Source organism: Larimichthys crocea, chromosome XX, assembly GCF_000972845.2.
Source record: "Larimichthys crocea isolate SSNF chromosome XX, L_crocea_2.0, whole genome shotgun sequence".
Classification (NCBI taxonomy): domain Eukaryota; kingdom Metazoa; phylum Chordata; class Actinopteri; family Sciaenidae; genus Larimichthys; species Larimichthys crocea.
The window spans coordinates 11064856-11090093 of record NC_040030.1 but is presented as its reverse complement, the minus strand read 5'-3'; the positions used below and the strand labels follow the sequence as shown (position 1 = coordinate 11090093).

The 25238-nt window shown below is 38.9% G+C and overlaps 3 protein-coding genes across 3 annotated transcripts; 1 reads left to right on the top strand and 2 right to left on the bottom strand.

Moving 5' to 3' along the window:
• Window positions 1-247: 247 nt before the first annotated feature.
• On the bottom strand, window positions 248-5767 carry LOC104934115 (pseudouridine synthase 7 like). The gene is made up of 10 exons (XM_010749703.3): window positions 5537-5767; window positions 4564-5388; window positions 4312-4471; window positions 4000-4219; window positions 2908-3006; window positions 2669-2750; window positions 2326-2491; window positions 1813-1939; window positions 931-984; window positions 248-832 (listed from the first exon to the last, which is right to left on the bottom strand). Exons 2-10 carry the CDS (start codon window positions 5339-5341, stop codon window positions 464-466), a joined length of 2055 nt encoding a protein of 684 aa, XP_010748005.3. The 5' UTR covers window positions 5342-5388; window positions 5537-5767; the 3' UTR covers window positions 248-463.
• A 3802-nt stretch (window positions 5768-9569) lies between these two features.
• Window positions 9570-19392, top strand: LOC104934105 (tetraspanin-8). Its single transcript, XM_019267457.2, has 9 exons — window positions 9570-9934; window positions 11653-11718; window positions 12449-12565; window positions 12672-12746; window positions 13797-13892; window positions 14084-14176; window positions 14440-14511; window positions 15008-15091; window positions 16399-19392. The coding sequence occupies exons 1-9, from the start codon at window positions 9875-9877 to the stop codon at window positions 16534-16536; spliced, it is 801 nt and encodes a 266-aa protein (XP_019123002.2). The 5' UTR covers window positions 9570-9874; the 3' UTR covers window positions 16537-19392.
• Window positions 19393-19602: 210 nt separating this feature from the next.
• LOC104934096 (tetraspanin-8) lies at window positions 19603-24868 on the bottom strand. Its single transcript, XM_027272464.1, has 9 exons — window positions 24436-24868; window positions 23641-23706; window positions 22983-23096; window positions 22799-22873; window positions 22608-22706; window positions 21359-21445; window positions 20216-20275; window positions 20028-20111; window positions 19603-19714 (listed from the first exon to the last, which is right to left on the bottom strand). The coding sequence occupies exons 1-9, from the start codon at window positions 24514-24516 to the stop codon at window positions 19610-19612; spliced, it is 771 nt and encodes a 256-aa protein (XP_027128265.1). The 5' UTR covers window positions 24517-24868; the 3' UTR covers window positions 19603-19609.
• Window positions 24869-25238: the final 370 nt, after the last annotated feature.

Here is a 25238-nt window from a genome sequence, read left to right as displayed (position 1 = left end):
CTTCTCCCACTGTTATTTATTGTTTCTTTTTTTTTTAAAGAACAGTGTTGCAGGGCTCTTTAGATATATATAAATATTTAGATTTGTCATCTGATTTTTCTTTAATCTGTTCATATGGAGGATGGAATATGTCTGGAAAAACAACCCAGTTTTTAAAGAAGCACATTTAAAATGGACACATTCACTTTTTAAAAAGCAGAAAATTGTTGGATGGAATCTTCATTGTTTTTATTCATGGCACAGAACACAAATACTGTTTACACTGTTTTACATTTAGAATTGTTCACATTTGTTTTATCAGTTGCACATTCTTTTTTCTTTTTTTTACAGTCTTATGATCATTACTTCAACAACAAACCAAAAAGCTACTGATAACGTATCACAATGATGGGTTACAAAAAGCTCTTTTCCACTAAAAACCAAGAAGAAATAAGTATGTAGAAATACAACAGGAACGACGTCCCTAGACGTCACACTTCATGATCTCTCTGAGGCAGATGGTCGCATAGCAGGAGGAGTCCAGGTCGAAGTTTAAGGTGAGAGTGAGCGAGTCCTGCTTCCCTTCGACTGTCGTGCCGTTCAGCTGCCAGTCACTTCTTCTACTGCTGCCTCCTGTCACCTCTCCTCCTCCTCCCTCCCCTCTCTGCAGCTGATAGCAAAGGTTGTGTGGAAAAGCCAGCAGGGGGCGGTAGCAGCCGGGCAGATTTAGTTTGAGGCTGCTGACTCTGAAGCGACACTCGTCCAGTCCGTCTCTGGCCAGTCTCTCCTGGAACCAAGTGCCCATGGAGTTTTCTGGATACTTCACAGTGTTTCCCGGCATCGGTATCAACACCTGATGGGATGATTAAAAAAAAAAGTAGCAACACAGTGTGAGAAAAGTAAAAATAGCTGCGTTTACAGAAGAAAGTACTTAAACATTAAACTTCTTACTTGTCCCAGTGTGTACACTCCCTCTTGCTCCTCTTGGGCTGTCACCACGTGGATCTGAAAAAAGCAAAGACCTCACATTTAGTGTCCTACAATCAAGAGATCATGAGTAAAATTCCTGAAAAAAGAAAAAAACGTTTTATATACAATCTGTACAGATTATGTCATCCTCTCTCCTTTGACCGTCGATTTGGATTGGGAAAAACTCCCACAAAAAAAAACTCTTTAACAGTGAAAAAAAAAGGAAAATGTGTCCATTAATAACCCTGTATAATGCTGAAATGTCCTTGAACTGAATTACTGAATCCTGGTTACACATTCTTAAAAAACCCTCTGGATTACAACATCAGCTAAAATTCACATATTATATTTCAATAAGAAATGTTAGAGTGACAGTTTGTATCAACAGCACAAACCGACTGTGAAGTTTTAACCATAAGTCTTCACCATATTGTGGTTTTGTTTCCATTTATTCTGAGAAAGTATTTCAAGTTTGGGTTTTAATCAGTATGTGTGCTCTCCTTATTGAGTCGTTTCAATTTGTGATCAGCCTGCTGTCTACACTTTTTTTTATGAAATGACGTTTAAGACCACAGGTCACTGTTACATGTAGCACGTTCACCTCTAGAGGGCGACTGACCTACATTGGTGCCTAGTTTGGGTCTGAAAGCTGGAGGCCATGAGTGTCACACAAGCAGTATTTTTACAAATGTTTGGCTGCTGTATGTATTCATTCATGTTTTGCACCTCTGTTAACTGTTTTATGGATTAAACAGAATCATGGATTGCTGATATCTGTTCTTATGGATTATATTCTGTAGCAGATTATACAAAAAGGATGACGTTTGCTGTGACCTATATTTCAATTTTTCTATCCTCTCTTACCTGAGGCGAGCTGGTCTCTCCAGAGTCCTCCATTTTTTTGGGCTCTTGCTGCATCCACACCAGATCTCCTCGCCTGGCACTGTGGCCCAGAGTAGTGAGCCTGTGTGCCACTGCCTCGTTCCACACACTGTGAAACACAAGCAGACAGAGCAGCACATTTATCACTATTAAACAATCAAAGCATCGACAACTGATTTCACTTATTATACAGGAGTCATCTATTGTGGTGCTTTTGTATTAAAGGAGAAAGTAAATTGCCATTTTATTTATTAGTTCTATTTGTCCATGTTAATGATACTTTCAAATACATACACTATATTGTCAGACAACACAGTCTTGTTTGTGTTTTACAAAGAGGACACATGCCACTGTCCAGCTACCTGGATACAACACTCAGTCTCCACTTTTTGAAAAGTTTTCAAGATCAGTGTGTAATTTTTCTTTTACAAAAATGTGTTTGAACTTGGCAGGAATCCGTTTAAGTGTGATTTATTTTTTTCCTTTGCAGCTGACCTGCTACAGTAGGCGTGTGGGTAAAAGACTCTCATGCTGTGCGGCAGGCTGAGCCAGGCTTGGGCACAACCATCCGGACCTGTGCCGTAGCGGTTCAGGGCCCGGAGCATCAGTCGCTCCCTGGCCTTCGACAACGGCATCAATGCCAAAGACTCCTTAGCGTTATCTGGTATGGAGAAGCAGGAAATACAAAAACTTACAGAGTCTGCAAAATACGGTGAAATAAAGGAACTGGGTAGTTACCACAATATTCCAGAGAACTCTAAATTGTTTTTGGCAAGCAACTTTCACATCATCTTTGACCATTTTCAGGAAAAATGGCACTAAAGTCTCTGGCTCTCACCTGTTTGGAGGAAGTGTCTCTTCGCGTGGCTCTGAGGATCATCGCCTTCCTCCGGAGTGAAGAAGAGACGCACAGCACCCACCTGACCCACACACACACACAACAGTATACATCACAACACACACCAATAAAAACACAGTGCTGTGCTGTCTGTTTTTAGGGGGAACCAGCCTCATTTCACAGCATGAAGAGTGGTAACATGAGCTTCATGAATAAAATAACCCGTCTACAACACTTACCATGTCTTCTTTGAGTAAAGCCAGTCCTACGCGGTCAGACTGAACGCTCTGCCCGCTCCCAAACCTCTGTGGTCCGTAGTAGTTGACAAAACCTCTGGTCTTCAAAGAACGACAAAGCAGGTGAATGTGGCAGTGGCAGTCTATTTGTATAGTAGCTGGTATGAAACATCACTAACACACTTCCAGTACTACTGATCCACAGGACTGATACAGAAACAGGATTCCACCAGTTAAGCATAGGTAACACTCTATGTTTCTCTTATGGTCAACAGACAGAAAAAATATATATTACGTCCTAAAACAGCTGAGCACTTTGAGCAAACAGGATGAAATGATGCATTTGTTGGGGACTTTTTTCACCTGCAGATTAATACACATGTCGCTCTAGTGAGTATTAATGGCAGCAGGACAAATGGTGCGCGCAGGACTGACTCAAAGTGAGCTGTAACTGAGGAACATGTGACTCGATTTGAGATTTATGGAAGAGAGAAATAAGCCATACGAAGATTTGTCTACACGAGAAGTCAGTGTGATCAGTTCGCTTATGGTCTTTTTAAGAAAATGATATAGGATATCATTATATTAGAAAAATGTCAATTATTAATAGATAATAAAGCATAAATGATGTCTAAAATTGTAAACGGCTGTACCAATGGCTTCATCATGTCTCTAAGAGAAGAAATGTAAAGGAAATAAGTGAATGACTTAAATGATGATGAGGTCAAATGTTGTAATATTCCCCTGAGTGTGAATCGCTATCATAAATATAAAAGATTTTTTTAGCATGTCTGTAGTAATACTGAACAGCAGGAGTGAGACCTGTGACGTGCTGAACTACCCTTAAAATATGAGAAAAGGTGTGGATACATTTGACACGTATCATGTGGGATTTTATTTAATCTATTAGTTAATAAAATATATTAAGATAAGGTTTAAATTGTGTCTTTGTTTGATATCACACTGTGGGACAAAACGGCTTCCTAACAACATAAATAAATCTTAAATTTTGAGATAATATGATGATAAAACTGAAGATATGACTTACAAGTGGATCATTTGTCTACATATAAAAAATGATACTTTGTGTAATACCTCAACATTCCCCACTGCTTCCTGTACCAGCCTCGCTAGGCGACTGTGTGTGTTTGCACCAGAGGAGTGCGTGTCACCGGTCCCGTGCGGTCTCAGGTCACGCACCACCAGGTCAAAGTGGTTCCCCTGCAGTCTGCCAAGCCTGAGAGGCTCGCTGACGGAGCAGATCTGAGACAGACGCATCCCTCTCTTCTCGAACTCCGCTGTCTTCTCTTTCAACCTTGTGATAAATAACAAGAAATAAGAAATCTTCATTTTTGTCTTGCCAACATCATTCCCAACCAAAATCCAAAAAAAGAGATGAACGACTACCGTTGAGGTGACACCTTCTTGACCACCATGGACTGATAGGTGATGGCTCTCTTGTCCTTGATCCCAGCGTAGGTGAAATCTGACGGCAGGACACCAAGAGCTGCTGCCATGTAGCTGATGGCCTCCAGGGTCTCCAGGTTCTCCTTACACAGAGTGAAAGCTGAAAGAGAAAACACACAGCACAGCAGTGTTTTTATTTCATTTAATCACTACTAATTTAAAGATGCCACCTTGGCCTTTTTAACACCTTACCTGTGTAAACGTCTTCTTCCTTACGTTCCTCGGCGGTTCTCTTCTTCGGCCTCCCTTGCTCTCTCAGCCTAACCGAGATCGCCGTCGTCCCCTGGTCGCTGAAGCTTTTCGTCTCCACCAGTTTGCCAAACCTCCGGCTCAGGAAGTGGTGGACCGCCGTCCTGTGCTCCTTGCTGTCGTCAGGTCCAAACGTATAGGATGATCCTCGCACCTTGGCATCTATGAACCTGAAGAAGTCCTCCGCCTCGTCCTCTGTGACCAGCTGGGACAGCTCTCTGTAGTCTGGGTCTTCCCTGACCCTGATCTCGGGCTGAATCGTGACAGTCATAAGGAACGGGAAGCGGTGTCTGACGGCCCGGTGGACGTTTGCTCTGTGGTGTTTGTCGGAGAAGTATCCCAGAGAGAGCTCCTGCTTGGTTGGTTTTTCATCTTTGAGAGTCAACACAAACTGCTCGAGCTCTTCGCTGACCGACTGACCTAAAATGACACTCAGGTCAAAACTGCCCGGACTCGGTATGGTGACATCTCCCCCGCAATCAGCTGGATCATCAGCATCCTGTAAGAAGTTCTCCTTAAAGTCTGCACTGGTTTCATAGTTTCTGTCTGAGGAGGCACAGGCTGGTGTGTGTTCAGCAGCTGCTGTGTTTACACACTGTCCGTGGATGTCTATCTCAGTCACCACAAAGTCTTTGATCAAGTTCTTGATGCTTCCCAGGAAACCTTCATGGTTGGATATGAAGCACGCAGGGACGTTCACAGCATCACTGTCCTGCTTCATGGTCACTTCATCCAAACCGGTGTCAGAGTTTCCTCTTATCGCTGCAGCTGAAATTAAACACACGCGTGTTAAATAACGTGGCACACGTTCAAACGCAATGCCAGGCGGATTAGAGAGATGAAACACGTGTTATGCATGCAGAAACAACCCGTCTGTTTACAGTAACATCCGTGTAATACACAATAAAAATCCTACCGCGTCTTTGGTGACAGACAGCTGTCGGAACAAAGAAAGTAAACCCCGCTCCTGAGCTGGAACGGTCACATGGATTTAACGCGGAGGAATCATTCAAACTTTAAAGGTTTTGTTTTGTTTACTCGTTCACTCCGTGCGGCGCGTGAACCAGAGGCTGTTGATGTAAACACAACAACGCTCAAACAAATCAGGCTGCTTCCGCGTCATGTGGCCGTCACGTGACTTTTCTTAAAGGGGCCAAGCAGTGTAAAAAAAAAAAAAAAAAATCTGTGTTACACTCACAACAGTCCTCCGGAAAAAAAAAAACACACACACACACACACACAACAATACCACTGCAGAAAGGACCAAGAGACAAGGAGGCATGAATAAGTCACTTAAACATGAACAATAATTTTAATACAGTCGTCCCTCGCTATATCGCGGTTCACTTGTTTTATTTTGTGTAATTTTGCATGCTTTTTTTTTTACAGCGTACTGTACAGTATGAACGCGCATTGTGTTCTGCGTCCTAAATTGGCTAAGGGAGAACCGCACATGTGTTCTGCGTCCTGATTAACTAAGGGAGTACTGTACAAAATGCGTGTAAAAAGGTGTATTAAAGTGTGTGGTTAGGGGTTTTACGGCCTTAAAACATGTATAATAATTGTAAAACTTACTTCGCGGATTTCATTTATTACGGGTTATTTTTAGAACGTATCCCCCGCGATAAACGAGGGACCACTGTACTAAAAAAAAAATCTTTTTGAGAGTGCCGAGTGGGCTGCTGCCGGGGGTCTGTATTCAAAAAGTACACCTCAAATTGTAATTTTTAACATGTTTGTTTTTATTTTGAAGGGACTCTTATTTTGAAAATAGCCCCTCCTCCCTCTCCTTCCTCGGGCAGGCTTGAGGTTGCCAAGCAACCAGGGCCAACAGCCCTAATCAGCAGAGCACCTGTTAGAATGTCAGTTGCCAAGAGAGACAGAAAGAAAATGCTGAGACCACCCCTCGAACAGGAAGGATTTCTGACCAAACCGTATTTCCAATCATTGAACCGAAATCACTGGGAGCATCCTGAGCCCTTCTTGAACGTTTACATAGGTATTTTGTGTCGATAAATGAAGAACTGAGCCCTTTAGAGCGATTCAAAGAAGCGTTACTTCTGCTTTCCTCCAGAAATGTTCCTGCCTTTTTAACATGGCAGTCTATGGGGCTGTGGATGGTGTTGCTGGCGTATCTTTGTGTGTTACGCCAAAACTATAAGGCTGACAGTTTAAGCAGACGAATGTAAGTGAGAAGACAAATTTTCCTACGTTTCTATGTATAAATCATGTCTGTAGTGGGGCATTTGAGGCCACGGTAGTTGAATACGTTTTACTTTTTCACAGATGTTTTTCCTCTGCTCACTCTAACTGATGATGTCATCCACTCTAGCACAAACATTCCGCGCCATACACACCCATTATAAACCCAGAAATTTGAGTAAAAACCTGCTCAACTTTAAGCCTTGATAGTTTAAAAACGGTCAAAGATGTTGATAAGTAAATTCAATCACAGAAGAGAAGGCAAGAGTACCAACATTTTAAAGTTTAAATGAAGTCTCTCGGTGAAAGTATGCCAGAGCAGTTCATTGTTGAAAATGTCTGTTGAATTTTTTTTATTTTTTTTTTGGGCTTTCCCATTCATTCCTATGTGAAAAAACATTTTTTTAATCAGTTATTTCTTATGACAATTATACAACAATAATTACACAGACTTGGTGTGTGCCGTGAGTGTGGAAACCTGATGCATGAGCTGCAGGGAAGGTTTATCACACAGTATGGGTGGTTTACTGACACTGGGTTGAACATTTGCCCTTTGGCTAATTCTCCACGCTTTGTGGTCAGATTTCTAAAGAGTCTGTTTGTTTTCTTTTCTGGAAACCTGTTCAGTACCTCCAGAATAATTCTTGCAGTTACAGAATGATAAACAGCAGTGAGGAACATTACACACGATTATTCACACTTCCTGGCATTTTGTCTTTAGACCCTTTCCTCCCAGAGGAAAGCGAAGGGTAACACCTTCTTTGACCTTATTTCATGAGAAAATGTGCATCTAAAGTGTATCACTTAGATAAACTCCTGAAAAGCTCATTCTGTAAGAGCATTTGCTTGCTGTAAGTCAGATTTTGGGGATCACAGACTCCCCCAAAAGAAAGACTGAGCAACAAGAGGAATGTACTGGATTTCTTCTCCAAAATAAACACATTACAGTAATAATGAGTCAACTGTGCCTGTGTTCAGCTCATGGGACTCCCTAAGAATGAAATAGGTCATCTGCAACATGTGGAAAAACCTTCAACCAGAGTTGTGACAGAAATGAAAAAGAGTAAGAGCATATTTCTCAAGAGTGACGGTCCCTTTCCTGACTCTTGTTGAAATCTGGACTTCATTCCAAGGTTATAGGTCCAGATTAGTTGCATAACTTCCTGCAAACCTTGGAGTCACTGATGATGATCATATTTATAGTGATATGTTTCTAATACTGCTTCCAATTAGCTTCCAGCTGCTTTGGACCAAGGCCCCTGAAAGAGTCAGAATCTTCCCGGGAGTAAAGATGGAATTACATCTGCAGGGCATTTCAAGTAGGAGAGAACCTGCTTCGAAAACTTGTGACATTTTTATTTGCATTTCAGAGAATTTCAGAGAGCCCCGGAACTCTGTCATAATGATTCATGATCCCTCAAAATGATTCTTAGTAAACACACAGCTGGAGTATGATCTCATGTACCAAAGTATTGATAAAGAACAGACAGAGAAACGCTTCCTGTAAACATACAAATAAGGGATGAACATTTATTGTCTGTTTTGCCACTTTAGATGGTTAGATGGTACCGCTCTCATGCCTATGCTGTGAATATGAGGCGACAGTTCTGAAGCTCACTCATTCACATGTTATATCTTGTTTGTAACTACTTAGTGGTGGACGCATGACTTTAGAAACAAACTAGAAAATAACTGAAAGAAGGAAGCATATACACAATGTTTCTTTTTTTTATTCTGATGGAATAACTGCCAAAAAAATATGAAACTAACTGAACTGAACTTACAATTGTGAATGATGAACTTCCTTAAATGCTTTTGATTTCAGTTTTGGTCAAACAAAGCGTGATTATCAACAGCAAGTTGGCTTTGTCTGTTTCGCTCAAAGCTCTGGTGCACCATAGCCCCACAGACACCAGCATATGTGTATGTACATGTAGACTCTTGTGTACAAAAGATATTAAAACTAGAGATTTCTGGAGAAGACTACAAGAAAGGATCATCTGCAGTGGATGCCTATTCTCGCCTTCTCATATTGTCACGCCATGAGAATCTAATTGTGCAGAATTCACCTCCAGACAACAGAATTGGCCCAAAAACCGACAAAGTCAAAAGTTTTTGGTCCTTTGTGTCCAATCCGCCCACTAACATCCTCTGCGCCACAGAATGTCTCTGTGCTTTCATGTCCTACAGATGTGTGAGCGCACGCCAACGAACACACACGTGTGCCAGAAGATTTCGTGGATGTGCGTTCCTGATTGAAGCATATTTTGGACACCAAGTAAGCTGTATGTCTCCAGATGTTTCTAAGCTGCAGCGGGAAATTTCGCCCCTCTGGATCTGTTGTGGCAATGGAAAGTGTTTTTGGAGGAACTCCAGGGACCAATAATGATGCATCTGTGTGTGTTTCAGATCGATAGATAGATGTTGTGAGTCTGTGTGTGGGGGACTCTGATGAGAGGCCATGTGATGCAGCCTCTCACTCATTCCTTTGTTCGTGCAAGACAACAGCAGACAAAAAGTGCTTTATGGGGGGATTGAACTGAATGCAAGTTCAGTGTCTCTCTCACACACACACACACACACACACACACACACACACACACACATACATACATAGAAAACATAGGAATTTGACATTTATAATGGCTCCAGGGTTGTGTCTGACATCACATCACAACAAACTCTGTCTACACTTGGCTACAAACAACTAATTCACTTTCACTTTCTCGCTAAAAGCATCATTCTGTGAAGATGAATCAAACTTTAAGTCAGAATATCCACCCAGTTTAGCACCAGGCACAAGATGCAACACCCCTTTTCCAGACGGGGTGGGACTTGAACCAGCTCTACATGGGGTCGTCCTCTCTCCCTCCCTCCGCCAGGCCAGTTAAAAACAGTAAGGTGCGGTGCGGAGCAAGAAGAGTTGTTTCTCTTGATTAAATCACGCTTCTCTCTCTGCACGGCATGTGGATTTATTCGATAATAAAGCTTTAAACTGTTTTTTTTTTTGTTTGTTTGTTTTTACACATATCGATATTTCAAACGCAGCAAAATGGGGAAGGTGAACCCTTGTTTGAAACGGAGTTACGTTATCGTGACAAGTTTGATCGCGGTAAGTGTTTATTTTTATTTTATTTTTATTTTATTTTTTTTCTGCCCAACACAGAGGAGATTTATATTTGGGTTAAAAAAAGATGAATAAAGGGGTTTGCAAAGATTAATTAGCTTTACACGATTCTAAATAAGTCATCCTTTGTAATGAAGTCTGCCAGCCTTAACAGTTCATTTGTTTAGACAGCAACTTATTCAAAGCATGCTTTAATTTGCCTTAATTGTTGGTCTTGACACTGCATCTACAGCCTGATGGAAACTTTAAGGAACTTTAACCTGTTCTAAGGAAATCTTGAATCTTTTCATTTGAAAATCAACACTTGTGGCAATAAACTTAAGCTTAAAAAAAAAAGAAAATGAACATGGTGGTGTGTAACAAAAAAAGCAAAACAAATCTGGCTCTAATGAAGAATGCTTCAGCAGTGAATGATTGATTATTAATATAAAAGTGGCCCCTCTAACCGGAAATGTCTCAGAAACACAAATCATCAAAAGGATAAGCCAATAAAACCCTTTGATCAAATGAGCTCGGCATGTGTGTGTGTTTGTGACCGCTTACTCAACATGATGAGAAACCTTAGTGTTAAACCTTATACAGTAATGTTCTAACTCTGTTTTTACTGGATTTCACTATGAATTACTCTACTGACTATTAACTGAGCCATTGCTTGGTTTAAAGTCCAAAAATACTAAAAAAAAAATCCACCAAGGAGATATCATCAGATTGAATTTCTTTTGTTTTTTTCACCTATATTAAAACAAAACAATCATTTTACTGTCAAATAAGACAAAGAAAAGCAGGAAGTCCTCAAAACTGAGACATGGTTGGCATTTTTTTCTTAAATTATGATTATGTATCCAAATAGTAGCTAATGAAAGTCTTCTTATTGACTAAATAGTTATCAATAAATCGGTTTCATTATTAAACGTAAAGATATTCTTGGATGAGCTGTAATACCCAAAGACATGAGTGTACATGAATATTTACTCTTGTATTAAGTTTGGCTGTCAATCATTTTGTGGGAACTGAATACAGTGTTTTTTCCTGTTTGTGTGTTCCATAAGGTATGTTATAACTGTCACTGTTGTTCTGCAAGGCTGACGGTTGCCTCCCTGTTGCGTATGTAGTATTTATAGATTCATAACACAATTTGACTCTCTTTGCTGCTGTGGGAGCAACGCGCCTCTTCATCATGATGTGGTCCAGAGCTCTTACAGCAGAAACAGACTTTATAATGTCTCACTAAAGATGAACAGTAAGCCTCTAACAGCTGATGTGGAGGGTCAAACAGCGTGCATGGAGTACACAAATAGTTATCTTAGATTAGTTCAGTCAGTGAACTTATTTCTCAAGTTACAGCAGCGAAGACCAGCGTTGCAGTGATAAGCCCAAGCAATGCAACACAAAAACAGTTGCACTTATTTGCCAGTAACAGCAAGCAGGTCAGCAGCAATGAGTTGATCAATCAATTAGTGGATTGATAGAAAAGTAATAGTCAAAAATCTTGAAAAAAGTTTTAAAAAATACTGTTTGTAGCTTCTCAGAACATAAAGATATTTGGTGGGGGGTTTTAACCGTTGTGAAATGGATATTTTGGGGTTTGTTCGATGTTATGTCAGGTTTTGCACTGTGAAAACTTTTTGTCAGATGTATTGGTTGATGGTTAAAATAACTGCAGATTTTGTGATGAATAATGAAGTGTATTGCTGCTGTTGCAGATCTTGAGTGCTCTGCTGTTGGCACTAACTCTGTTTAGCCATGGATACTTCCACGAGGATGAAGAGGTAACATGAATTTATAGTAATATCTATCTATCAGAAATGATTGGAAATACAGCTGTATATAAAATACATTTGAATCTAAAGTTTTTGAAAATAGTCAGCGAAAATGTAAAGTATGCATGCTTAGATTTAAAGTCCAGTGTGTAAAATTAAACATTAAAAACCCAAAATTCTTTTTTTTTTTTTAGTGCTGCGTTCACTGACACTGCGTTCATTAAAAAAGTCAGCCCAGCTGAAATTCTTGTTTTCAACAACACTAACTTAAAATACACACTCAACGCTAAAGAAAGAAATGGTTAAAGTCCAACTTTGAGTCCACTTCGACGCTTGTGCAAACTAATCCAGTTCACCAGATAAAGGAAGCTACATTTAACCATCATCTCCCTTCAACAAAACCATACTCTAGCTCAAGTCTTACTTTGTTCTGCAAGTATATAACCAATCTGACTATTTCCTCTAAAGCCATCTATCAGTTTTGAAAGGATCAGTTGGTGTTTACTCATATATAGAACCTGAAGTTTAAGTATTAAGTGCAGTAAAGGTACTGGAATAATACGGCTACAAACTAATTTGCGTAAACTCACATTCAGAATAGTCCAGTTGCAATCTGCTCAATACATTGATGTCACTATAAACTGCATGAACTAAAGACAACAATTCAAACATTGAACTCGAGGGGTTATCTGTGTTCACAGAGCCTGCTGACCTGATTCTCTGTTTGTTTTCTCTGCAGATGGAGAGGATGATAACAGGAATAAAAGCCATGTATATTATTTCCATCATAACTCTGCTCTTGACCATCACGGGTGTGTATGGTGCCTGCAAAGAGAGGCAGTGGGCACTAATAGTGGTGGGTAAAGAAAAAAACACATTGCTCTTGTTATTAGTAGCACTTATAGTAATACTTGTTGCTGTGATGCTCTGTTTACTCATGTCTGTGTATATGTGTGTCTCAGTATGTAGTCGGAATGAGCCTGAGCAGTTTATTCATGTTTGCTTGTGAAATTCAAGGACTGGCCGTGCGACCACAGGTATTGTTCTTTTGTGATATTTCTTTTTTTTTTATTTTGACCCACAAATTTTCACATACAAACCAAATAATGTAACATCTTAACTGCAGCCACCACTCCCCAATGAAGCTAATACGGAATCATAAACAGGAAATGGTTTATTGCCTTTATATGAAGACTCTTAAAGTACTTTAGCGTGCTACAAGGAAAGAGCAAAGATCACTTAACAGCTGGTTAAAACCCACTACAGTTCCTGTTACTGTCGCCACACCTCAAGCTTTCCTGTCTTACATGGCACATACAAAATGTGGTTCACAGTAATAACAGAAGAAGATTATCTCCTTAAAATTCATAGTGAGCGTTGAAACTACTGAAGTACAGGAAGTAAACAAAAGCGGATGTCTAGCTGATACGATCAATTGTAACTAGGGAGCTTAAGCAAATGCTAAAAATGCTGCGACCTGGTTGAGCAAGCGGACTAATTTCTTTAAGGGAAGGCCTGTAAAATGGTATAAAATATACAGACAGTGGCTGAATATATATGATGTTAAAGATGCTGTAGCTTGATGCTGTAGAAAAACATACAAACAACATAGTGGTTAGATTTATTCCTTAATGTTTGCATTGCCAGTGTTTCACATTTACAAGTAAGAGAAGTCTGTTAAGTCTGAGTACACACATGTTGCTCTGTTAAAGCCAATAAACACAAAGTTTACTCTTCTTATGCAATAGAAAAGACCTCCAAATTTTAAATACAAAGCACTACTTGGTGGATACCTATCAGTATATGCTATACTATGGTTGGTAACTACGAATGAAATGGTGCAAACAGTCACCTGAAATCACAAAATAAGTTGGATAAACTCCAACGATAAACTGTAACCACATACTGTAGTACATACACCTGCAAAGTTTTCATTTAAATATCTGTAACAACTTCTGTTTCGACAAAAAAAAGATTGCTGGTCGTTTTTTGCTGTGACTGAATACATTTTGTGAATCACAAATGCACCTCCAAAAATATATTGCTTGTTGTTTTATTCCTATATCGCTTTTTTTTTTGTTGTGCAGGTGGTTAAAGACATGAAGAACCAATACCTGGCTATGCTGCCGCTGGATAATACTAGTGAGCCTTTCTTAGACAGCTTCATGGATATACAGATCGAAGTAGGTTACCTTGTCTGGATGTGTGTGTGTTCGAGAGTAAAGTTTAAATTTGTTATTTGATGCTATGAAAAGGGGGTTGACTCATTCAGCTACTACTGCTGTACTACTATCACTACTGCGAATAAGGTGGAGTCAGGATTTGTTTTATAGTTACAAAGTCTGTAACCTTCTGTGTCCCGTGTCCTTCTTAGTTGCAGTGTTGTGGACTAGATCAGGGCTATCTGGATTGGGGCTACAACATCTCAGAATCCTGCGTGTGCACTGAAGAGTCCACTAATCCATGTGTGAGTGTGAAAGCTGCTCAATTTCTGTACTAAACGATTGTGTATTAAAATCCATAGATGTATACATTATAGTATTCATTGATTAAACTCAAATAATACTGCATACTGCTACCAGGAAAGGATAACACACAAAACTATGATGGTAAAATTTATTCCTAAACATCAGCATGATGGATTAAAATGTTGTCTTCCATTACAGACGCAGAAGCACCTGTAACCATTGATTAGTCATTCAGCTGATGATTCATGTCTGTGTCTTCTAGGTGGCAGCTCCTAGAAACAGTGCTCTGTATGAGCACACGTTCAGTGACCAGCCCATCATGATTTATCGAGAGGTAATACGATGTAATAGTAATAATAATTTCATTTTTTCATCATGTTGATGTTTAAACTCTATGAACTGTTACTGTTATTTGATGCCACACATTTATTTAGATGTGGCGAATATAGCCTACTGTACAATATGTGTACATGTAAGATCAGTACAGTCGTTGAATTGACAGCTATTAAAACCCAAAACAGACCAGGACAGACTTAAAAGTCATTGTGAAAGTAATTTTTAGAAGCATTTCCTTATTTCTTATTTCTTTCCTCTGAAATCAAAAATTAAACCAACTAGGAACTGAAACAGATCCCAAAACGTTTGAGTCAGCGTGCTACTGGTTTCAGTAAAAGTCTGTTCTGTTTTGCTGCATGGAGCTTTATTTGTTTACTTGTCTTCTGACCACTTGCCATTGGTTTAATATGTTTACCGTTTTTGTTTCCAGTTCAGTATTTAGTTTCAGTTGCTGTATGAAACATTGCACTGACTTATCCACTCTCCCGTTTCAGCCATGCCTTCCATACTTGATTGAACATATTATGATGAACATAAATAGTGTAATGGGCATAATGCTGGGACTCACATTATTCTGGGTATGTACTGTCAGTCTATATGTGTCCATCATGATTGTTCTCTGCCTGCCTCCTTATGTAACAACTTCGCTTTCACTCACTCTCTCCACTGAGCTTCACAATATGCACTGATGGTGATCATGATGTTCATTCTTATACAAAACCTCCATGTTGCCTTGTAAGTGGTCCACTTGACTTTAACGCTCTCATTAACCATAATTCAGAGCTGTTGACAAAAAGCGGCCCCCTCTGGAGCTTTTTGATTACAGTGATGAGCTCGCCCAGGTGTCATAACACTGTAGATGTTCACATTTCCATTTCGTCTGAGCACTTCAAGAACTTGTTTTCCATTAAAACAAGGAGCTTCAAAGTTCAAGCAACTCACACCTCGAGATCGAGATAGCTGTTGCAGCCTTTGAATAGTTTAATTCCCAGTTAAATTCCCAAAATTACCTGGGTCGGAATGTGGCTGAACCTTTTGTTACCCTTTTTGAAAAAAAAAAAGCAAGGCACTCTCCAACTTCAATCAAAATGTTCACTGCCTCCCCTCCCTAGTCACGAAAACTCAAAGTTCAAAACGTTTTATTATTTATTATTATTAGTTATTATCTTCCAAATGAATTTTTCATCCACTCCTCTTTTATACTTTCTGGTTGATTTCCAAAATAAAACCTCTCTGAATGTTGTTCAGCTGCCAGAATTCAGATATGAGCATATGAAAATCCTCACTGGCTGCCCTATATTATTGGAGAAGGTTGTCTGGGTTATATGAAACCTGCGTAGTATTTTTATCTAGAGTGAATATTAATATTAAACATTGGTCGTGACAAGATAGTAAAGCACAGAGCTCTTTAGTAGGCAGGCAAATACAACATAATCTATCAAAAAGTAGTAGATATCCATGATCTAATGGTTTTAAGTGGGATTAGTAACAATAACCCCTCCAGACAACTCTACAGATTTGTTTTATTTTAATCTAATTATTTTTTCAACTTTACCAGATCTCAGCTCAGCAGACATTTTGTGCACAGGTGTTACTAATAACATGAATGATTGCTTCATTTCAGCCATCATTCCTTTGATTACGCACACCTGTCCTTTTCCTTCTGCGACACACACACACACACACACACACACACACACACACACACACACACACACAGACACACACACACACACACAATCTGTCGTTGCAATAGCTTTGTCTTTTCCGCCCCCCTCTGTCTCTTTCTAAAAACTGCAGTGCTATTTAAAAGGACTTGCACAGAATGAAACAAGAAAAGATGAACAGGAAGTAAAGAACCGTCTCTGTTTCACTGTCCTTTCAGGTGTTGTCAGTAGTTTTGTGTATTGTCATCTTGTGCCGGCTTAGTCGGAAAGAAGATATCCCTCCAGTGGTCTACAGTCCAGAGGCAAAAGCAGGCAACTACACCGTCCTCCTGACAGACGCTGCGGAGTACACCTGATTTCTTTGTTTTAGTTTTTGGCTGCTCTTCACAATGATGGTGGAAGTCATCATGTCAGCATATTTAACAATGTCGAGAAACATATTGGTATTGGTATTAAGATACATAATGTATATATGATGCTTCAATATATCAGGAGTTGCCCCAAGCTAGCTAAATTTGCATTAAAGTTACATGACTTGGTTTTTATTTCTCTCTTCAATGTTTTTTTTGTTGTTTTTTTTATATGAATTCTTTATTTGTTTTTGTCATCTCTGTAAATACATGCTTTTGGTCTGTTTTTTAAAGACTATGGACAATGGTGAAAATTGCTAGAAAGAGCACATACTGTGAAAGAGTACTGCCTTTTCTTTGTGATAACCAAAGATATATATGCTCCTGTTACAGAATAATAGAAATACATAATATTTTCCCCGCCTACATTTCCTTCTAGTCTTCAATAGGCATTAAATCATCGAATATGAAGGCAGGTTTGTCAGTCAATGAATACAATTGAACACTGGTATTTTCATTGTAGATTGGAATCATAAATTAGCACATTTGGCCCAAATAAGATAGTTAAAGATGGTTTGAAAGCACAGATGAAGAAATGACTGCAGAAATAGTTATGAATATAGTAGAGCTTTAATAAGAATGTCTCTGTTTTTCTGTTTTATATCTTATTGAATTATGTTTTTTTTAATGTTTTTTTCTGACTTTTCAAGTACATTTTAATTAAAGAAACTACTGGAGTTTTTTTTTTTTTCACCAGTTTTATAGTCATTGCATATTTATATTTTGGGACATTCCTCTCTGATAGGATTTCATTGCTAAATTTTGCTATTGCATGCCAGTGAATGTTCCCAGGATTAGGTGCATGTGCACCTGGCACGTGGAGACAGGATTACAGATAACAGGAAAGTGATATGTTACATGTTTTGGGTGCCAAGATCCTATAAACCATGTCTCTTTAACACTGCTGTGCCAAAATCTCTCACTCCTTTATGTCCTGGATAAGAGAAGAATGTATCACCTCCCAACAAAGTGCTGTATATCAATTACAATGTTTATATTGAATTGCTCTTACCCTATTTTTCTGTGACCAGAAACAGTGTCTAGTTAGGGTTCTATGTCAAATTTCAGATGCCTGATGAGTTGTTTAGTTTAAGAGACATTTCCCCTCTAAACTTCTCAGGTGATTTTTTTTAATAACTGTTCGGGGACCAAAATGATCCAGTATTTCACAAAAAAGACAAAAAAACAACAACTTGTTTTTATTCTTTCCTATGCCACCATTACCCTACAAGTAAGTCTTTTACTTATAATATAGTATTATTTACATTGTTTACATGTTTTATAGGTTGTCTTTTATCATTACTGCAGGTATTACTGGATTATTCACTGAGGGATTCGTGTGTAAGAAGCACTTGGATATTGAAGCGGGTCAAGCTGAAGCCAATTTTAAGTATTTTGTATGCCATCGGTTTTATGCCCTAAGAAACAATTTCAAGACATCAAAGGAACAAGAATCACATATTTTATTCCTGCTATTTACAAAATATTACATAAGTTCATTCCATAAATAAAAAAACTGTATGACAGAAATAAAAATACCATACTTTGCAAGAACATACTGTAATAGGCATTAATGGTTAAAGTGCACAGGTAGACATTGAATCTGCTGTTTCAGATGAAATTCATTTGACAGTATATTAGTCAAGGAGACATTTCAACCGCAGGCAGCTCATGCAGCAAGTCATATTAGAAGTGATGTGGCGTAAAAGGCTTCTTCGGTGAGAGTGGCATCGGTTCGGACATTTCAGTCTCTGCGAGAATATTAACGCCGCATTTTCCTACAAGAGCCTCTCACAACCTGTCTGCAGTGGCCGTGTGAAAAAAATTCTCCAAACCTTGAAATCAAAATTTTTTTTTTAATGGAGGTAAAATTGAGGATTTTTTACTGCATGTCTACTGAATGTGCAACCAAACAGAGTCCCCTCTCCTCCTAGTGGACATGATCACGTATCATTTGCTCACTACATGTGCTTTAAGAGAAACTGAGTGGAGTGATGAGGTTTCAAATGTACAATGTGCTTATTAACAAGGCATCAAGACATTCGGGTTGTCCCAATGAGAGCTGTGGCTCATTCCTTTGTCTAACCTGATTATTTACCCACGAAAAATTACATCGCTCACCAATAAATAAATGATTATATGTCAATCGAAGCACTTTGTAAACACTGTTTAAGAAAGGTGCTACATAAGGGTTATTTATAGTATTACTTGTTCAAAGATTATTGGTTGCTCTAATGCTGAGAATTCAGTGGGTGAGCTTAACAGTACAAGTACAAATATTTAAATATGCATATTTAAAAGAAGTTAAATGACGATGAAGCGGTGATATTTTTGTTTTTCACTGGTGATGAAATGTTAGCATCGTGTCATATGGATCATGGTTTAATGGAACATGAAGACTGCATTTGTGTCAAAAACATTCAAACTCTGAACCTTACCAGCAGAATGTAGCTTCTTCAGCCCCTACCAAAAGCAAATAAACAGACAAAAAATGTGGTTTGTGCGCGGGTGTGCGTGTGTGTTTGGAAGTTTTAGGTAAAGTATCTGGCTAATACCTGTCTTTCCAAAGACTCATTGATGTACCGGGTATGAAGCAAATGGGGAGAAAGAATATTATCCAGATAAAACAACACTTAAATAACAAAATGCCAGGATAGGCTGCGGCTACTGAAAGAAAACAAACGGCTGGTTAATGCTCGATTTTAGAAATATGACAAAAGCATGTGAAAATGTTCTCATTATTAAAGATTAATTCATTAAACTGCACGGATTTAGTTTTTTTTTACAGCAGTAAGGCAAAAAGAAAAAAAGACTGATCTATGCATGTAGATTACTTTCCAATATCAGTTACATGCATTAACACGCGTTAATAGAAAATTATAATGTCAACATATATTGCTATAGCACAAAATAGCCAGATTATGGTATACAGCATAATGTGTTTACATGTGCAAATTCAAACACTTTGATAATAATAACGTGAATAACTTGGAAGTGTGTATCAAAACGTACTCGGTGACTAGAAGGCACCAGGAACATATCTGTTTGATTGGAGAAGAGCTATGAACTCCTGTTTCCTTTTTATCTGGCCCATCAGCTTGATGCTCATGACAAGTAAAACCACCTGGGGAAGGGAAGCACGAGAGAAACAAGCATCAGGTTGGTGTTCGGTAATGGTTACAACTGTGATCCACGTGATTTTCTGCTGACAAAGATCAAATCTGACCACGAGAGCCCTTGCGTACTATGTTTACTTCAGGACAGGAATAATATATTTGTATAATATGATACAAATGAAAGTATCTAGCAGAGATTGGATCAATACTTAGACATACTTGCTGGCTGTCATCAGAAAAAGGCAGCAGACATGGTTATTTCTTCTATATTACAGAATTAAATAGCTGTGTAGAATCTTACCAAACATAAATGTCACTTACCCAAAACACTCCACTTCCAAACTGTATACCCATTGCCAACGAGAATGCAAGCTTCAGTTCAGAAACATAAATTCGTAGGCAAGGCTGTGAAACAAAAACAGAAGTTTCATTTAAAGACAGTGGCAAATGTTAAAGAGAAAGAGAGTTTATTTTCCCAAACCATCTCAAGCTTCTTCTTTTTTTTTTACCTCTTGGTAAACATACTGGTTCTTTGGAGCTCCTAGTGTGGCGCTGCCCCGTAGTCGAATCTGGTGAGGAATGCAAAACGTCATTACATAAGATGTGTCATGTCTTGATAAATCATGTTTTCAGTTATCCTTATGTCTCACCTCCTTCCCCTGTGAGTCATCCCTGCTCCCTGATTACCTGCCTCCCTCAATGTGTTTCACATTGAGGTTTCCCCTCCCCTTTCCCCTCTGTATTTAATCTCTGTGCTCCCTTTGTTTGTCTCCAGTTCGTCTTGTCTTGTACAGCATCTGTTTATCTTGCATTCCTAGTTTTTGATTACCTGATCTTCGACATTCAGCCTGTTTTTTGACCACGACGCATTTGTACTTTCGCCTGTACTCTTTTGGTTTTCCTTGCTTGTCTAGTAAACTTTTTGAACCTTCACTTTTGTCTCTCAGTCTGTATTGCGAATCCTTCCGTGAGCCCCTTCTGATAGATGACAAAAATGGTGCTCAATCGATAGTGGTGAAAGGCGAGTGCAACATCAATAACATAAGGACAGATTAAAATTAGAAAGAAAGAAATATTCTGTTCCTTTTTACATCCTGGGTCATCTGGGCCATCCCTCGTATCACTTATCATTAACTTTGACATATCACTTCCTAACTTTGTTGCTGTGTCTGCTGTAGATCTACTTCAAGGTTCAGCTTCAATCCACAGAACAGACGAACTGCGGAGTTCATAAAAACCTGTTTGCTTGTTTGCTACACTTGTGTTTATTTGTTTACATACCAGTATTATTGATATGCATCTATCGTGGCTCTCAGTTTGTTTTCACAATGAGAGTTATGTTTTGAGCTATATCAGAATAGTTTTCAGCTCTATTGCAGTACAGGTTTTAAGAAACAAATGGAGATGCACCTTTATTTGGATATGATTTAATGTGGGGATGCCATAGCTGCATGCTAAAGCAAATTAGTAGTATATAATAGTAGTAGTATAAAATGAGTTACTATAGTGCTATTATCTGAAAGCATGATATCGAAAACTATAAAAAAGTGTCTTACTTGACTGAAAGACAGTGTGTGGCTACAGAAACCCCAAATTCTAATGAGTCATCTTTACTGCTTAAATTCTGCTTACATAGACAGAGAGATACTCACGCATTTTCCTGGATATTGACAGTTACAGGAAGCAGGGATGGAGGAGCCCCAGTCTTTGTAGCCTTCAATAAGACCACAGCACTCAAACTGGAGGCAACAAACATACACACAAACAACAATAATACAACAAGTTACAAGCTGCACAATCCCTTTAAGCTTTGACATCATAATCCCTCACATGTGGATTAAAAATCATGATCTGGCTGGATTTATAGAAGGACTCAGACTAAGAGTAAAACCTCTTTAAGATAGGACACACCTGCTTGCTTGGCCACGCCCTTAAGGCTACAAATACAGCTGGCATGGCCTTGTTCTTGTTTGATTGCCACCTGTGTGTTGTGCATGTGTGTGTGTGTGATATGTGTGTCTGGTTAGGAACTAGTATCTTTCTGCTTCAGGTTGCCAAGAAAAGGTTGCCCCCCCAAAGTACCCTTAAAAACTAGTGGTAGTCTGTGGTGAGCACACAACAAGTCTGTTAACAGTCAGTGTTAGTGGCTCATCGGATAAAAGTTTCCAGTTTGGCTGTATTAGCAAGCTATGCACACACATTATGCAACATGGAAATGGAAAGTATAGCAGGGACAGTCTTGTGTGGGCCGTATACTGTTAAAGGGAGCTTTATCATAGTCAGCTGACAGACATATTTTGGGATTCATTGTGATTTGCACCTTCTTTTATCCAATGTCCATCATGAATACATGTCCATAAATTGGTAAACCAGTGGTAGTTGTCTGCACATCCATGGGTACACTGAAAACAGGAACTGCTAATAGCTACTTCTGCATACTTTTCATGGTGGTAGGCCACAACTAACTACATGGCAACATTCTACTTCATGTTTACTCACATCAAAGCATTATGGGAACTCTAAAAGCCCCCAAAAGACCAAAAATAATAATAGGAGTAACTAAATGCATTTATATTTACTTTTTCGTGTTACACTAAGAAGCTGTCTCTTCTCTGAAAGAACCAATGTCAGCGTAGTAACCAGATGATTATGGTGTTGAATTGAGTCAGATCATTATGAGATATGTTTCTTCAGGGGATGATGGAACAGTGCTGACGTGAATTACGATATAAGCTTTCATAGATGGACAAGTAAACACACACAATTTAATAGTGTGGTGGACAAAAATAGTTTTACTTCCATCTCCACCGGACTTTAAAGAAAGAGGAACGTACTATCTGAATTGTGTATTATCAAACTTGCCCCGGTGAAGTTGTAAAAATATTAAAAACAGCTGCTTACTTCTCGTTGAATACTATACAGAAGTGTCCTGTTGGCTTTGCTGGTTGCAGTAAGCGGCATCATGGACAGCAACTTGGACTCCTCGCGGACCACACGTTTCTGAGGAGTGAGAAATCGCATTGAACATACTGTAGTTAAAGCTGCTTTTAAATACATTACATTAAATATTGCAAAAAAAAGTGGTACCATACCTCATAAACATCTTGGTAGCTTAGTGCTGTTCTGACAATTATTGTTTGACTGGCTGCCGCCATACCAGTTGCATACTGCACGCACACAAAAACCAACAATTGTAAGTGAAAGAGGAACGTCATTTTTGAACACGCATATAGAAAAAAACACTGAAAAAGTTGTTACACAAACACTTTTTTTTACCAGAATCAAGCACCATCTCTTTCCTTTACAGGCTCCAAACACACCGAGCACTGAGAGCAGCAGGCAGCCGATCTCCATGACGTACATTATCACTACAGAAACACTGGAAACCAGCTGAGGAGAAAAATATCAGTGTTTAAAGGGATGAAGTAGCTGGCAAATGCCTTAACCAACAAGTAATGTCTCATCTAGCAAAAAGATCCAAAGATCTATGGAAGTACAATTCATCTGAGACATTGACTTACATCTAATATTCATATAATTTTGTGGTCACAGATGTATTTCTATGATAACATGGCTACAAAGGAGGTCAAAGGTCAGGGTCAGCGACAAGAACGGCACCCACAGCGGCTGAAGATAATTCACTGTCTTGCCCAAGGACGCTTCAACTGACAGATGCTTGCCATCGTGAGGGCTTGAACTCTTCCACTCTTCCAGAGAAGAGGCAATATAAAAAAAATGCTGTAGTGTGTTCAGACAGTATTGATGGAAGACCAAGTAGACCCATGCATTAATAATTCCCTAGCTGTCCTTGAATATGCCAGCAACTCTTTTTTTTTTTTTTTGTGATCCAGGACAGAAGCTGTTTCTCCAATATATAATAATAAACGCACAGGAAATAATTTTCATCCGGTCAGAAGAACATCTGAAGTCTTACTTTGCCTGTTTGGATGAGGTCTCTGTGCCAAGCTACTGTCATCGTCAACATGAAGAAGCACAGCGCCTTTTTGGAGACAGGAACACAAACACTAGTTAAGTTTGCAAAGTCTGCTGCTTAAAGTGTTTATACATGCAATGAATGTAAAAAAATATATATATACTGAAGTTTTACAATGTGTACATTAGTATCCAGTCTGTAAACTCCTGCCTGCTGCCTTTAGGTGTCACCTCTCAGAATAGGAGCAGTTTATTATAAGGGCTAATGGAAGGCAGCAGCATGCTATCCAGGCTTAGCCTCCAGCTGAAATAAACATGCAATATCATAGCCCTGCACTGCATATGACTCTAAACACACAGTGTAAACATTAACATAACGGGGTGTTCTTTACATGGGAGGGGGAGCTCGGTGTGAGGAGGGATTAAAAAGGATGCTCTATAGATGCAAATTAAAACCAGCACCATGGCGTCTTTTTTTTCTTTTTTCTTTTTTTAAATATAAATTTATATAAAGCTATAGTTTAGTCACTTTCTTTACATATAACCTCCAAACATTTAGGTATGAAATGCACTGCAGATATGTCACATTATACATCATTTTGATGGACGGGATGCGCTGCAGTATGTTGGTATGTGAGATCCAGCACTGCATGAGGCTTGTTTTTATGTAAATATCACTTATGATGATCTGGGTCCAAAATAAAAACAGCAAATCAAACATTTAAGCAGATAAATCGCCAGTAAAAATGCAATCAGACAGGCCTCTTGGTTTAATTTTTTTTTTTTTTGTACCTACCATATGCACAGCATTTGCAAAAATAAACGGCCTTTTCAGGCTCGTTTTGTCCGCCACCACGACCACTGCGCTCCGCTGCATGCCTGCGTCTTCTTCTCCTGCTTTATAAAAAAAAAAAAACGCCCTTTTTTACATAAAGAAAATATTAAGGCTATACAGCTCTGCTTTTAACTGTAGGGGCATGGATCTTTTCCGCACAGGACGTCACGGTGATGTACTGGAGGAGGATGCTCTGTGGCGCTTTCAGGTGCAGTCGGAAATATTGGAATCCAGAGCATTAGTGCACAGGAATGATGTTCAGCCATGATTAAAGCCTCTTTTTTTTTCTAGAGGGATGATGGGTGCGATGTTTGTGTGCATTATGAACAGGGCCGTATCCAGGATTAAGGAATCACTGACCTACTGAAATGCAGTACGCACAAATTGAAAAGATGGTTCAAGGTCCCATTCTTCTTAATTATTTTGATTTTATGCATTAAATTAACTGGTGTATAATATTTTAGAGGGTTACATGAAGTCCTGCTGAGCATAAAAGTGGTCAAATTTAAACTCGATAGCTGTAGAATGTAAACTATAGTTCCACAAATTTACATGACCTTGAGTCCTTATACATCCCTTATTATGAAAACTATTGTTATGTGGAGTGTTCCTCATTTTATGTAACTATTAACAGACTGTGAGGTCTACTATTTCCATCCATTGCTTATTCATTTGAACATCAGTTATAGTTGGGCGGCCATTCATCTTAAAATCTTTCACACCTTCTAAAGTATATTCTATTTCTTATACTTTATGACAGTGAA

What these genes read in the sequence shown, in the direction of transcription:
- LOC104934105 (XM_019267457.2), top strand. Translation starts at nt 9,875, where the DNA reads ATGGGGAAGGTGAACCCTTGTTTGAAACGGAGTTACGTTATCGTGACA. An exon ending in TCGTGACAAGTTTGATCGCG is followed by an intron (nt 9,935 to 11,652) that starts GTAAGTGTTTAT and finishes CTGCTGTTGCAG; the next exon opens with ATCTTGAGTGCTCTGCTGTT. An exon ending in AAGAGTCCACTAATCCATGT is followed by an intron (nt 14,177 to 14,439) that starts GTGAGTGTGAAA and finishes TGTGTCTTCTAG; the next exon opens with GTGGCAGCTCCTAGAAACAG.
- LOC104934115 (XM_010749703.3), bottom strand. Translation starts at nt 5,341, where the DNA reads ATGAAGCAGGACAGTGATGCTGTGAACGTCCCTGCGTGCTTCATATCC. An exon ending in AAGAAGGTGTCACCTCAACG is followed by an intron (nt 4,220 to 4,311) that starts GTAGTCGTTCAT and finishes ATTTATCACAAG; the next exon opens with GTTGAAAGAGAAGACAGCGG. An exon ending in GAGTGTACACACTGGGACAA is followed by an intron (nt 833 to 930) that starts GTAAGAAGTTTA and finishes TCATCCCATCAG; the next exon opens with GTGTTGATACCGATGCCGGG.
- LOC104934096 (XM_027272464.1), bottom strand. Translation starts at nt 24,516, where the DNA reads ATGCAGCGGAGCGCAGTGGTCGTGGTGGCGGACAAAACGAGCCTGAAA. An exon ending in TTGCAAATGCTGTGCATATG is followed by an intron (nt 23,707 to 24,435) that starts GTAGGTACAAAA and finishes GTCTCCAAAAAG; the next exon opens with GCGCTGTGCTTCTTCATGTT. An exon ending in ACCAGTATGTTTACCAAGAG is followed by an intron (nt 20,112 to 20,215) that starts GTAAAAAAAAAA and finishes TTTGTTTCACAG; the next exon opens with CCTTGCCTACGAATTTATGT.